The 12952-nt window shown below is 40.4% G+C and overlaps 1 protein-coding gene and 1 non-coding gene across 2 annotated transcripts; both read left to right on the top strand.

Moving 5' to 3' along the window:
* The first annotated feature begins 8522 nt into the window (after positions 1 to 8522).
* On the top strand, positions 8523 to 9388 carry LOC116926870. Its single transcript, XM_032933796.2, has 2 exons — positions 8523 to 8951; positions 9027 to 9388. The coding sequence occupies exons 1-2, from the start codon at positions 8555 to 8557 to the stop codon at positions 9386 to 9388; spliced, it is 759 nt and encodes a 252-aa protein (XP_032789687.2). The 5' UTR covers positions 8523 to 8554.
* Positions 9389 to 12830: 3442 nt separating this feature from the next.
* On the top strand, positions 12831 to 12902 carry Trnac-gca. Its single transcript has one exon. It is a non-coding gene; the product is annotated as a tRNA-Cys (tRNA).
* Positions 12903 to 12952: the final 50 nt, after the last annotated feature.

Raw genomic sequence — 12952 nt, forward strand, 5'->3', positions numbered from 1 at the left:
GATTTCCTAAGGTTGTTCTTGGAAAAGGCCCCAAAATATCCAGTCCTACCCTGTCGAATGGGCTCTCTACCTGAGAAATTTCACATAAACCTCGGAGCACACCTATACACTCCCTTTTTCCTTGCCTGACATGCCAGACATGACTTAACATAACGCGATACGTCGTTGTAGAGACCTAACCAATAGTATCTTTGTTTTACCGTTTCCTACGTTCTCGCTTCACCTAAATGTCTGGCCATCATGTCGTCGTGACATGCTAGAAGAATTTTTTTCCTAAAAGACTTCGGCACGCACAATCTAAAACAGTAACTTACTCGGAACAGTGACCCGTCCTTCACTGTATAATTCTCCCCCGGCCAACTCCTTTTTCGACGTAAGCCAGCATAAGGCATGATGATTCATCACGATCCTAATCGGGTAACCCCATACGAAACTTCTGAAATTCTTGACCACCCATACCAATGCTAGGCACTCTTTCTCCGTGATCGAGTAGTCTCTCTCGGCTGTCGTCATCAGCCTACTGGCGTAAGCCAACGAACGTTCCGCTCCCTCTGGTCGCTACAGTAGTATGGCTCCCGCAAGTATCGGCATCAAAATATCACGGAACAGAATCAATCGCACCATCAAGCTTTCGCAAGAATCTTTCGTTCATCGTATCCTCAAGTGCTTTGGTATGGCAAATTGCAACCCTTAAGTTGTGCCTGCAGAACCGTACACAAACCTCTCAGAAGTCTCACTTGGAAAGGACGGCGACGACTTTGATCAATCCGTGTATCGTGAAGCGTTGGGAAGACTCATGTAGATGATGGTTTGTACACGCCCAGATATCGCTTTCGCTGTAAGTCAGGTAGCGCAATTCAGTCACCAACCGCCTGCCCACTGGACAGCAGTGTGACGAATTTTTTCTTATTTGAAAGGAACCGCTGATTTTGGAATCACCGAGTTAGGATACATAACGCCGAGTTGGATGCACCTCATATTCTTCTTGCATATTCTGATTCTGATTATGCGCGTGACACTAGTTCTAGGCGCTCGACTTCTGGCTACCTTCTTCTATTGAATGGGGGACCTATCAGCTGGGCCAGTCGACGACAGCAATGCGTGTCGTTATCGACAACTGAAGCAGAGTACGTGGCCATGTGCGAAACATCGAAAGAAGTTACTTGGATGCGGCGACTCCTAGAAAGTATTGGATCACAACAAGTTCAACCAACAACCCTCCTTTGTGACAATCAAGGTGATATGAAACTTGTTGTAAATCAGGAGTTTCATCGGCGTACCAAGCACATTGATGTAAGGTACAGTATCCTGCACAAAAAGGTGAACACCGATTTATTTTGAAAAAGCCATCTGTGGGTAGAAAATATGAATAGTTTACCTTTTTAAGGAGAGGTAGGGCGGTTTTGGCGCAAAATCATTATAAGGGGGGCTCAGTCCAGACACCTTTTTTTTTGCCCTAGGTATTAAATGTCTGGAAAAGTGTAGACTGTATCATCGGTAGACTCCCCTAACCCCCCCCTCCCCCGGCTAAGTAGAACTATTTTTGAAATACAAAATAGAGTCTTTCCATTACTCGTTATTGTCATTATCGGGTCGGGTAATCGGGTAGCATATGGAAACACAAAATTATTTTATCAGTATGCTAGCTGTTAGTTATCAAATTGTTAGTGGGTGGATACGTTTCCGTCGGCGACGCGGGAGATCCGCGTTCTAGACTTGGATGAGAAATCTGTTGACAAATTTATTGCGTTCATGAAAAAAGTGTAATTGTTTACGAATGAAATAATCATTAATCGTTTATAAATATTTTTTTCAAAATTTTATATATTATATATCTCATCAAAATTTTATTTAATTATATTCATTAGTTAGATTTGTTCTGAGTACTATTAACGCAAACAAGCTTTGAACGCGGAACTCCCGCGTCGCCGACGGAAACGTATCCAATAAGCCACTAACAATTTAGTAACAAATAGCTAGCATACTTATACATATAATTTTGTATTTCCATATGCTACCCGATTACCCGACCCGATAACGACAATAACGAGTAATGGAAAGACTCTATTTTGAATTGAAAAATAGTTCTTCTTAGCCGGGGGGTAGGGGAGTCTACCGATGATACAGTCTACACTTTTTTCCAGACATTTTATACCTAGGGCAAAAAAATAAATGTCTGGACTGACATTACCCAACCCCCTTTATGATGATTTTGCGCCAAAACCGCCCTACCTTTCCTTAAAAAGGTAAACTATTCATATTTTCTACCCACAGATGGCTTTTTCAAAATAAATCGGTGTTCACCTTTTTGTGCAGGATACTGTACCTTACATCAATGTGCTTGGTACGCCGATGAAACTCCTGATTTACAACAAGTTTCATATCACCTTGATTGTCACAAAGGAGGGTTGTTGGTTGAACTTGTTGTGATCCAATACTTTCTAGGAGTCGCCGCATCCAAGTAACTTCTTTCGATGTTTCGCACATGGCCACGTACTCTGCTTCAGTTGTCGATAACGACACGCATTGCTGTCGTCGACTGGCCCAGCTGATAGGTCCCCCATTCAATAGAAGAAGGTAGCCAGAAGTCGAGCGCCTAGAACTAGTGTCACGCGCATAATCAGAATCAGAATATGCAAGAAGAATATGAGGTGCATCCAACTCGGCGTTATGTATCCTAACTCGGTGATTCCAAAATCAGCGGTTCCTTTCAAATAAGAAAAAATTCGTCACACTGCTGTCCAGTGGGCAGGCGGTTGGTGACTGAATTGCGCTACCTGACTTACAGCGAAAGCGATATCTGGGCGTGTACAAACCATCATCTACATGAGTCTTCCCAACGCTTCACGATACACGGATTGATCAAAGTCGTCGCCGTCCTTTCCAAGTGAGACTTCTGAGAGGTTTGTGTACGGTTCTGCAGGCACAACTTAAGGGTTGCAATTTGCCATACCAAAGCACTTGAGGATACGATGAACGAAAGATTCTTGCGAAAGCTTGATGGTGCGATTGATTCTGTTCCGTGATATTTTGATGCCAATAAAATGGGTAATAGTTTCCACAGTCATGTCAAAATGTTCACGAAGGGAACTGATAACCGATGCCAATGTTTCTTGGTTTGTTCCACACAAAAGGTCGTTGTCGACCCATACAGCCCGGATTAGCATACCTTCCTTTTGATTGGTTTGAAAAAAAACACAGGGATCGGTGTTGCTGCGGATGAAACCAGATTGCAGGAGAAAATTGTCAAATTTCACGTTCCAAGCTCCTGATGCTTGTTTAAGCCCGTACAAACTTTTCAGCAGTCGGCACACACTGTTTGGATGGTGAATGTCGGCAAATCTCTCCGGCTGCTCCATGAAAATTTCTTCACTTAAATCTCCATGTAAAAATGCCGTTTTTACGTCGAACTGCATGATTTCCATATTGTGCGCCGCTTCCGTTTCTAATACCGCCCTGATTCATTCATAGCGGACTACCGGTGCGTAGGTTTCGTTATAATCAATTCCTTCCTTTTGTGAATAACCTTTCGCCACTAGACGAGCTTTGAAGCGGCAAGGCTGTCCGTTAGCGTCGTGTTTCAATTTGAATACCCACTTGCTTTTCTCTGTCCGCCTTCCTGAAGGTAGACTTTATAGCACCCATATCCCGTGTTTTGTGAGTGACTCGATTTCCTCGTCCATGGCCTATTTCCATTCATTTGATTAGAGACTCTCCAGAGCTTCAGCATATGACTGCGGTTCTTCGATTTCCAGGACCGGACCAGAGTCGTCGTAACTAACGAAGTTGGAATTCTCAATAAGACGTAGTCTTTTCTTTGAAATTCGTTGAGAGTGGCGGACTGGAGAGAAGCCGTAGAAAGGGTCACTGTCAGGATCAATTTTGTCGTGATGATGACTATCTTCCATAGTCTCGCCAGGAGGTGGATTGTTGGCGAATGGCTGGTGATCAGGATTCACATGAGTTTGGGAATTTGGACGAGCAAAAGTAGTGTAATTGGCGATTTATCAGAGCATGCATTGGGTGATATAGAGCCAGTAGGACTTTAAAGGTAAGGTGACTCATTCCCAATCACTGCATCACCAAGTGAAGGTACTGAATCGTCGTCAGTGCAATCAAAATCACTGAAATTGGTAGACCGGGCCGTACTACTGCTAAGGTCTTGCTCACGTTCATGAAAAATAACATCTCTTGAAATTTTTACTTTTCTTGATACGGGATCATATGGACGAAATTCTTTCGGAGTTTCAGAATTTCAGAGTTTCGGAGTTTCGGCGTAGCCTACGAAGATGCACTTTTGTCCTTTTGGATCAAGTTTGGACCACTTGTCCACTGGAATGTGTGCGTAAGCGGTACAACCAAAGATTCGGAGATGCGAAACGTTTGATTTTCGACCATACCATCCATAATATGGAGTTGACTCTGTCGTTGCTGTGGTCAGGACTCGGTTCAATAAATAAACGGCGCATGCAATCGCTTCAGCCCATAGCTCGACTCCGAGTGAAGATGAATGTAGCATGCTCCTGGCAGATTCAAGAATGGTGCGATTTGTCCGCTCTAATACTCCATTCTGCTCGGGGTTCTTATCAACACTTGTTTCGCGGAGTATTCCTTTTTCTTTTAGCCAAACTTCGAGTTCGTGGCTCGTATATTCACCACCATTGTCACTTCGAAGTGTGATGATGGGATGACCGATTTCATTTTCTAATCTGGCAGAGTAATTTTTAAGGTGCTCTAACCCCTCGGACTTCCGTTTCCTAAAGTTGACAACGCCGTATCCGGTGTAATCATCTCGAAGCGCGACGAAATATAGTGCACCGTTCAGGGAAGGATTTCTCATTGGGCCACATACATCTGTGTGTAACAACTCGCCGATTTTTGTTGCACGATTTCGTCCGCCGGTAGGAAAATGGAGGCGATGGTGTGTACCAAGCACGCAACCTTCACAAAACTGCACGGTAGAACTTGGAGTGACCTTGAGGACATCAACTACGTTTAAGTTACACATTTTCTGGATGGTGGAATTGCTTACGTGTCCTAGGCGCTCATGCCACAGTTGTAACGAGAAGCGTTTTTCAGAAAATCCACTTGCGTGAAGTTCTTCATCTTGAAGAGATAGAATATTCATACGGTAGAGATTTTTGTTGATCCTAATTTCTGTGGCGACGATCTTCTCTCCCTTGGTGATGATGACACCAGCGTTGTCAAAAGTTGCCTTCATTCCACGATCAGTAGCCTCCCCAATGGAGAAAAGTGTCATTCCAATGTCTGGTACCAAAAGAACGCCTTGGATCATGCCGTCGTACCAGTCGCCATTTACTTGAGACTGGATTTAAACATTTCCAATACTTAAACAGATAGAAGCGAGTTGTTTTTGCCGATGTTTTTTACGGTTCTAGTGCCTGGGGTAATGCTTGAAAACGTTGTGAACATAGACCTATCATCGGCCATGTGTTTTGTACAACCTGAGTCTGCATGCCAATTTTTGATGAAGGTATTGAGACGCTTGAAAGAAAAGCATAATCATCTTCACAGTTGTCATGCTTTTGCTGTTGCTTACTCGAAGATTTAACGGTTAAGGCTAATTCTGCTGCGGCATCTTGCTTGCCCTCTAGATATGATTCTTTCCTCCAGCATACGTCTTCTCAATGAGCTGATTTGAATCCTCTTTTTCTACAAAAAACGCATTGGGGTCGTTTTGCATTCACGTTCTTCATTCTGTTTCGAAAATCATTGAAATTTGTTTACGATGGGTGCCATTTTGTTGATTTCTGTTTTTTGGCAAAAAACGCTGAGTCGGACTGATTGCCGATTGCCATTCCAGCCATCTTCGACATGTTTTCTTCACACTGCAGGCGTGTGGTCAGTAGGGCAATGGTCTTCTTACTTTGTTCAATATAATTCCAAGCCGAAAGAAAAGATCTATAACTTGGCGGCAGAGTCATCGTGATCTTTGTGATTATTTGCCCGTCTGAGACTGGTGTGCCGAAATCACTGAGCTGGGTAGCAAGTTCTTGAATAGCCGTGATGTGGCTAATGATATTGTTTCCTTGTTCATATTCATAGCTCATGAATTTGGCCATCAACAAATGTTTGTTTTCTTGAGATTTGAGCTCATATTGAGTTTTGAATCGAATCCACATACCGTGAGCTGTAGTGCAAGTCATCAAAGTTCTCTAACATTTCTCTGACATTTTTCATCTAATACAATAAAATTGCGAGCAGTGATATCAAGTTGTTTCCAGTTCTTGATGCTGGTATCTCTCGTCGTCACCGCTGCATTGTTAGAATTATCAGCAAGCAATGCAATTGTTGAAGGTAGTAGGAGATAGTGGTGGCAATACTAGGTAGTATTACCTAGTTTTACCTAGTTACCTAGTATTACCTAGTTTTTTCCCTCTACTTTTACCTAGTTTTTGGTCCATTTTTCTACCTAGAAATTACCTAGTAATAGTAATACCTAGTTTTTTTTAAATGATTACCTAGATAATTACCTAGGTAATTTTGATTTTTATGCAGCGTTGTCAAAATAATGGCAACGATGTTTTTTATTCATTTTTATGTGACACACTTGATATTTCCTTGTGCAGGCTACTCGCTACTCAACGTTTTTTCGCGCCTACAGTCCCTCACCACGTTTTTTCACTACAAATTTTAGACTAACTAACTATTACTTTGCGAGATCTTGCTGTCTGGTGTATTCTAGTGTGCAGGTGATATCCTGCATCTGCATCTGCTGTCTCTCTCTGTATCATCTGTGAGTACTATGTCATTTATGTTTCTTTGAACAAATTTTGGACTTATTTTCTTTTGTTTATTTGGCCAGTCGCAGTTCACAGATCTTGCTGTTTGGTTGGCCTTTGACTCAGCTTTCCATAAGTTTGAGCCCGAGAATTTACTGTCTATGTAATGGCTAGCTGTCTAACAATGGGAGAATTTTTGCCGCCCCTTTCTCCTGGGAATGAGGAAGTTGAATATGTTGCAGGTGTTCGAATCTCTACTCCTATTTCTGGCAGTAGTACAAGTAACAGATCAAGATCCTCAAGTTTACTTGATGATGAAGTTGAAGGAATTGACGAAGCCGAAAATTCTAACGATGAGTCAGAAGTGTCCGGAAGATCATCATCCCAATCAAAAAGCAGAGGGCCTAAGAAACGGAGTCCGATTTGGAATTATTTTAGCTGGAAAGGCCAGGGAAAAAATCTCATAGTAATTTGTCTTCTTAAAAAGTCAGATGGAAAAGATTGCCCGTACTCTAAAAAAGGGAGGAATACGACCAATATGAAACTATATCATGGAAAATATCATAAAGAAGAAATGAAGGAGTTCCTGTCTGAGGAAAAGAATATAGCTGAGAATAAGAAGAAACAAAATCCAAATTCCGGATCAGGATCTGCAATTGCTGACTTTTTCAAACCTAATCAGACAACTATTGTCAAGTCTCAACAGCACCACATAAGGAATCCATACCCTGAAAAGTCTCTAATTTATAAGACCTTCAAAAGTGATCTTACACGACTAGCTGGCTGCACGTCATTCCCATTAAACATGATGGAAAGTATTCAGTTCCAGACTATGCTATTCAACTTGAACAGCCGAATAGCTGACAGCCTTCCCAGCCGGAACACACTGAAGAAGTGGGTCGTTGAATATTCCATGAAAGTAAAGAGAAATGTCGTGTCAACTTTAAAACTAGTAAAGAACTACTTTGTGACTATGGACATATGGAGCCAACCAGGTCTGGATAAGTTTTATCTTGGGGTTGTTGCTGTTTACTTTAATCCAAAGTCGTCCGCCATCGAAGTAGCTGCATTGACATGTCGCGATTTCCCCCATCCTCATACAGGAATTCGGATTCGGAATCTGTTTGAAGAAATTTGTCGGGAATAGGATTTGGATATGAAGAAAGTGATACGATTGGTAACCGATAAAGGAGCTAATATCGTAAGTGCGTTACAACCATACAGAGTGGTTCAGTGCGTGAAAAAAAAACCGTCACTCGACCGATCATTAGTCCCTATTCCGATGAGCATAACGATGAATACATTGAAATAGAATTGGACATCGAAATAGAGGACGAAGATAGTGATGATGACCAATTGGAATCTGAAAATGAATCAGACGATGAACACACGCCAGAATCTGGAGACCTTCAAGCAGATGATGTTACTGAGGAAGATTCCTTCTTAGATGACCAAGAAAATTTTCGACAAGCTTTCGCCAAACGATAACCATGCATCGCCCATGCATTGAACTTGATATTTCATAAAGTTCTGGACGACCGAAAATCTTTTTTAAGCAAACTAAGAAAAAAAGTTTTGAAACTGCTTAAGAAAATCAGTTCTTCTGGAGTCGCAAATCAGGAGCTAAAGAGGCTAACTGGAAAAAAGCTTCTAAAAATTGCCGAAACACGGTGGAACAGCTTTTTTTTGTCCTGCAACGTGTCCTTCTCCTGAAATCAGCAATTATTAAAGTTTGCAGAGATCGTGTTTGGGGAATAGATTTTGATTGTGCGGAAGTAAAAAAAATTGTGCTGTTCTTGAAGCCATTAGCCATGGCCACCACCTACCTCGAGGGCGACAAATATCCATCAGCCGCCTGTGTCATCCCCTCAATTTTGTCACTACAAGAACACTTCACAACAACTAAAGAAAAGGAACTGATGTTGAAAAGCTTATGTGATCTTGGTCTTTTTGAAATGAAAAAGAAATTTGAACATTTTATGGATGTAACTCATCCTCAATTTGATCAGACGTACTTGATGTGCTGTATACTACACCCGAGTAAAACTTTAGAAGTAAATGGCGAATTATTTGAGGAAGGAAAACGAAGAATGTACGATTTTCTAAAACAAGAAGTAATCGAAGGACTTTGTTTGTTGACTATTTCCAATTCAGAGGAGGAAGAAGCTCAAGCTCCTAATCCTAATAATCAACCTCAATCAGCCAAAGGTAATATTTTAATTTTTGCCGTTGATTTACACATTCTTCAATTGCCTGGTGTTTTTTTTTCTATTTCTGATTCAGAGCATACGCAGCTCTTCAAACGAAGGAGACTTGTTGACACTCCATGCCCAGCCATGCGTTGCAATACAAGTTTCGTAGAGTTAAAAAGGGAGATTAAGGATTACTTGGATATATTGGACAAGGGAGGGTTCGATCCGGAAATTGACCCATTTTTTTTCTGGAAAGAAAAGTCAGGGAGGTTTTCCAATCTGTCTGGAATAGGATTGCAATATCTGGCCATGCCAGCAACGTCTGCATCCGCAGAGCGACTTTTTTCTTTCAGTGGGCTTTCTTGCAAAGGCAAAAAAACAAACGTGTCATCAGTTTTACTAGAATCTCAAACGCTTTGCAGATTCAATAATAAATTTGACATGAACCCTTAATCTGTGTTCTTTTTTTCAGTAATTCAAAATCAGTAATTTTTTATTTGGTATGGGTACTGCAGCTTACATTTGATTTTTTGGGAAACTAATCATTTTTGAAGAACCTAGTTTAAAGTTGTACCTAGTTTGAATTTTGAAACTAGGTACCTAAATAACTAGGTAATTACCTAGTTAAAAATTTTACCTAGTTTTTTTAAGTACTTTTACTAGTACTTAGTACCTAGTTTTTTTTCAATTACTGTACCTAGTTTTTGCGAAAACTAGATAAATAACCTAGTAATACCTAGTAATACCTAGCAACAAAAAAAACTAAGTTGCCACCACTAGTAGGAGATCAGTACCCTCAACAAGTTCCACTAGGCAATTATTCTCAAGAACCAGTTAAGGTTGAAACTTCCAGAAGCTAAAATTGCTACCATCAAACTTGGAAATGTGACAACAAACAAAGATCATTTTAACATCTCCAAACGGTCACGCCCCGATTCCACATATTCTTAACCCACACAAGTTATCCTTAACTATGACAGGATTGAAGGAATTGGTTGCTAGGACTTACCCGAATCATAGCATCTCCACCATGGAACAAGGCGGAAAATAATAGAAGACTTGCATTGAACTGCGTGTTCTCCACAATAAACTAAAAGACAGACAGGCCAGTTGTACAATCAGGCTTCGCTATATATCAGTTCCGCTTCCTCTGCATCGCCATCAATATCGCCTCGTCAGCATACTGTATCCGATGCACGCCTTCCGTTGATGGCGCTCCGATATCCAACCCAGTCTGGGTAACGACGATCTCTTCCTTCGCTGCCCTTGGCTCTGTGACACTATTTCCAGCTCTTAGTAGAGTGACTAGTCTCCACTGTCTGTCGGCAAGGTCAGCTCGTTTATATCACCCACTAGTTTGGTTATTTTTCCTAGTTCGTCCTCGTCTAACCTTGACTCGTTGGAATCTTTAGTCTCGATGAATTTAACTCGAATTTGTTTGTATTCTTTCACTCGGATTTCTAGTAATGTTATTTGATTTTCTTGTGCTCGTACCCGAGTTTGGAGTTCTTGAATTTTTTCTCCAAGGTTCTAGTTCTTTTAAGTAAAATCTAGCAAGCTTTTCTTTAAATTTAATTTTTTCTGTTGTAGTTTTGTCGAGTATGTCTGCCAAAACTTCTATCTCTTTCCGGAGCTGTTCTGCCATTTCTGAGACTTGTTTTATCTGGTTTTCTGCAGTTTTGAGTTTCTGGATCAGTTTTGGTAGACCACACTTCACCTTCAAGTTTGTTAATTATTTTTTGCCCTTCGGTCTCGACAGCTGCGTTGTTTTCCTCTTTCCTTTTGAGAAGGTTCTGTAATTGTTGCTCAGTTGCTAAGGTAATATCAAGTCTTGGTTCTTGTTCGGTAATTCGGGAATTTGCTTTCTCGAGGGAGTTTTTCAGAGCCTCGTTGTGTTCTTTAAGTTGCTCTAATGAACTGCTTAAAGTGTATTTGGAACTTTTTGCCTACTTTTTGTTACTCTCCAATTGTTTTTGCACGTTTGAAAGTTCACATTTTAGGGTAGATATGTGCTTTTCCATGCGGTTCTTTCTGCAATACACTGATGGTACCGAAAAAAAAATCTTTTTCTTTTCCATGCAATGCGTGTAGTTGTGGGAGTAAACTATCGAGTGTTTTGGTGTTTCCGCTTTGTGCGATTATGTCGTCTTTGAGTGTTTTAGTAGCATTTGCAATGGTTTCTGCTGTTACACCATCTGTTACTTTTAAAGTTTGTTCTAGAAGGTAGTAAGTGTAAAAATTCAGCGAATTTTGCGTCGCTTAACTTGCTTCTTGTTTCTGTGTTTGTAACTGTTGGATATTTTCAGTTGTTGAGATTGAATTGGTATGAAATTCTAAGTCTATTAAGGTCTTTCAATGGTATAAAAATTGTATTCGGTGATTACTTAGGTTTGGGTCTTAATCGGTTAAATCAGAACCTTGTTTTGCGGGGTATAAAGGTAGTAGAGTGTTCTCTTTGAGAGCAGTCTTTTGTACGAGAGAATCAAACGGCATTCGCTTACCTCGATTGTATTCCTATGTTAGTTGCTTGAAGAATCGTTCGTGGAGGCGTAGAGCACTTGCGGCTAGCAAATAAAGCACGGGTCAGAAACTTTTCTTCCAATAACGAATGTTAGTCTCGTTGGGACCTCTAAATGTAAATTTTCACAGACCATGTATAAATACCAGGTTGAGTCTTCTCAGAACTCTGAGACGACTCCTAGAAAACTCCGATTATTATGTTACAATCATGCACTTCTATATGAAAGATTGAAGGTTAAGAAGGGAGGGGTTTACAATAACTTTTACTTCTGTGATTAACAGATAGCCTAAGGAAAGATTGCATACGTGACGACCTTCTTGCCAACAATACCAATTGCATATGTGTAGAGCCTCTGATTGCGACGCCATAGATCAGTGTTCGATTCCCTACAAGGAATTGCGAAATATTTCGTATCTTTATAATATTCTTCATTCGAATATGCTGGGAATATTAATTTTTTTAGAATGAAGTGAACTATTATTTTTTAAGTTATTTAATAAACAAAGAAAGCAAATATTGCTCGGTAAAAACTATTTTTATACATGAACGAGAATTACTCGTAAGGTTACCACAATAATTCATCACTTCATCTAGAATCGAACACCGAACTCCAGCATCTTATTCAGAAAGGCTACACCTACGCCATTGACAACGACATAAACGTTCACAGGCAGCTGAAACATAAGCTAAATTGTTTCGGTAAGCAACATTACCAAGCCCAAGCCCTAAATTTCCAACTTTCGTTTAAAAAAACACACCACCCTGGGGGTTGCAAAAATGTCCCGATCTGTAACTTGCCTTAAAGCGTAATACCTTAAGGAACCTTTTTAAAATGTCTAGACTTACCCAACCCTACCCTGTCGTGTCCATCACCCCGTCTACCCTCCCCCTTAAAGAAAAACAAACAAAAAACCCACTACCCCGCCAATAGGTGGCTTTAAAAAATTAAATCGGTGTTCGGATTTTTGTGCAGGATACTGTACTCAAGAAATACTTAATGCATTGAGTTATTTCTGAAATTGTTCGTACGGTTATTGAAGCACTCCATGTTTTCTTATTTAGATATAATTTTCTTTCTACCAAGAAACCAAGTTAGCTGTTGTTTAAAATCTGTTTATTTTATTTAACGTGATCAAGCATCGAAATCGGATTCCTTGCCGTTTTTTAACACAAACTTTCTGCTATTATTCTGTATGCTTAATAAAATTAGGGAAATATGAGCGAATAGTGAAAGCAATTTTGAAATACAAGATACCAAAACAGATCAGCTTAGCTTATCAACGCAGGGCTTCATGTCCAATTCTAGTCAAATTAGGAAATATTTGATAGATTCAGCACAAAAATTTTTCTTTTGTCCCCTTTTTAATCAATTAAGGGGGTATAGCTCAGTGGTAGAGCATTCGACTGCAGATCGAAATGTCCCCAGTTCAAACCTGGGTGCCCCCTTGCGATTATAATTGATATAATAAAAAAACTGAATGAATAAGCTTACGGAT

Source organism: Daphnia magna, linkage group LG7 (genome assembly GCF_020631705.1).
Source record: "Daphnia magna isolate NIES linkage group LG7, ASM2063170v1.1, whole genome shotgun sequence".
In the NCBI taxonomy this organism is placed as follows: Eukaryota; Metazoa; Arthropoda; class Branchiopoda; order Diplostraca; family Daphniidae; genus Daphnia; species Daphnia magna.

Coding starts and splice junctions, on each gene's coding strand:
- LOC116926870 (XM_032933796.2), top strand. CDS start 8,555: ATGGCCACCACCTACCTCGAGGGCGACAAATATCCATCAGCCGCCTGT. Junction 8,952..9,026: donor TCAACCTCAATCAGCCAAAG/GTAATATTTTAA, acceptor TTTCTGATTCAG/AGCATACGCAGCTCTTCAAA.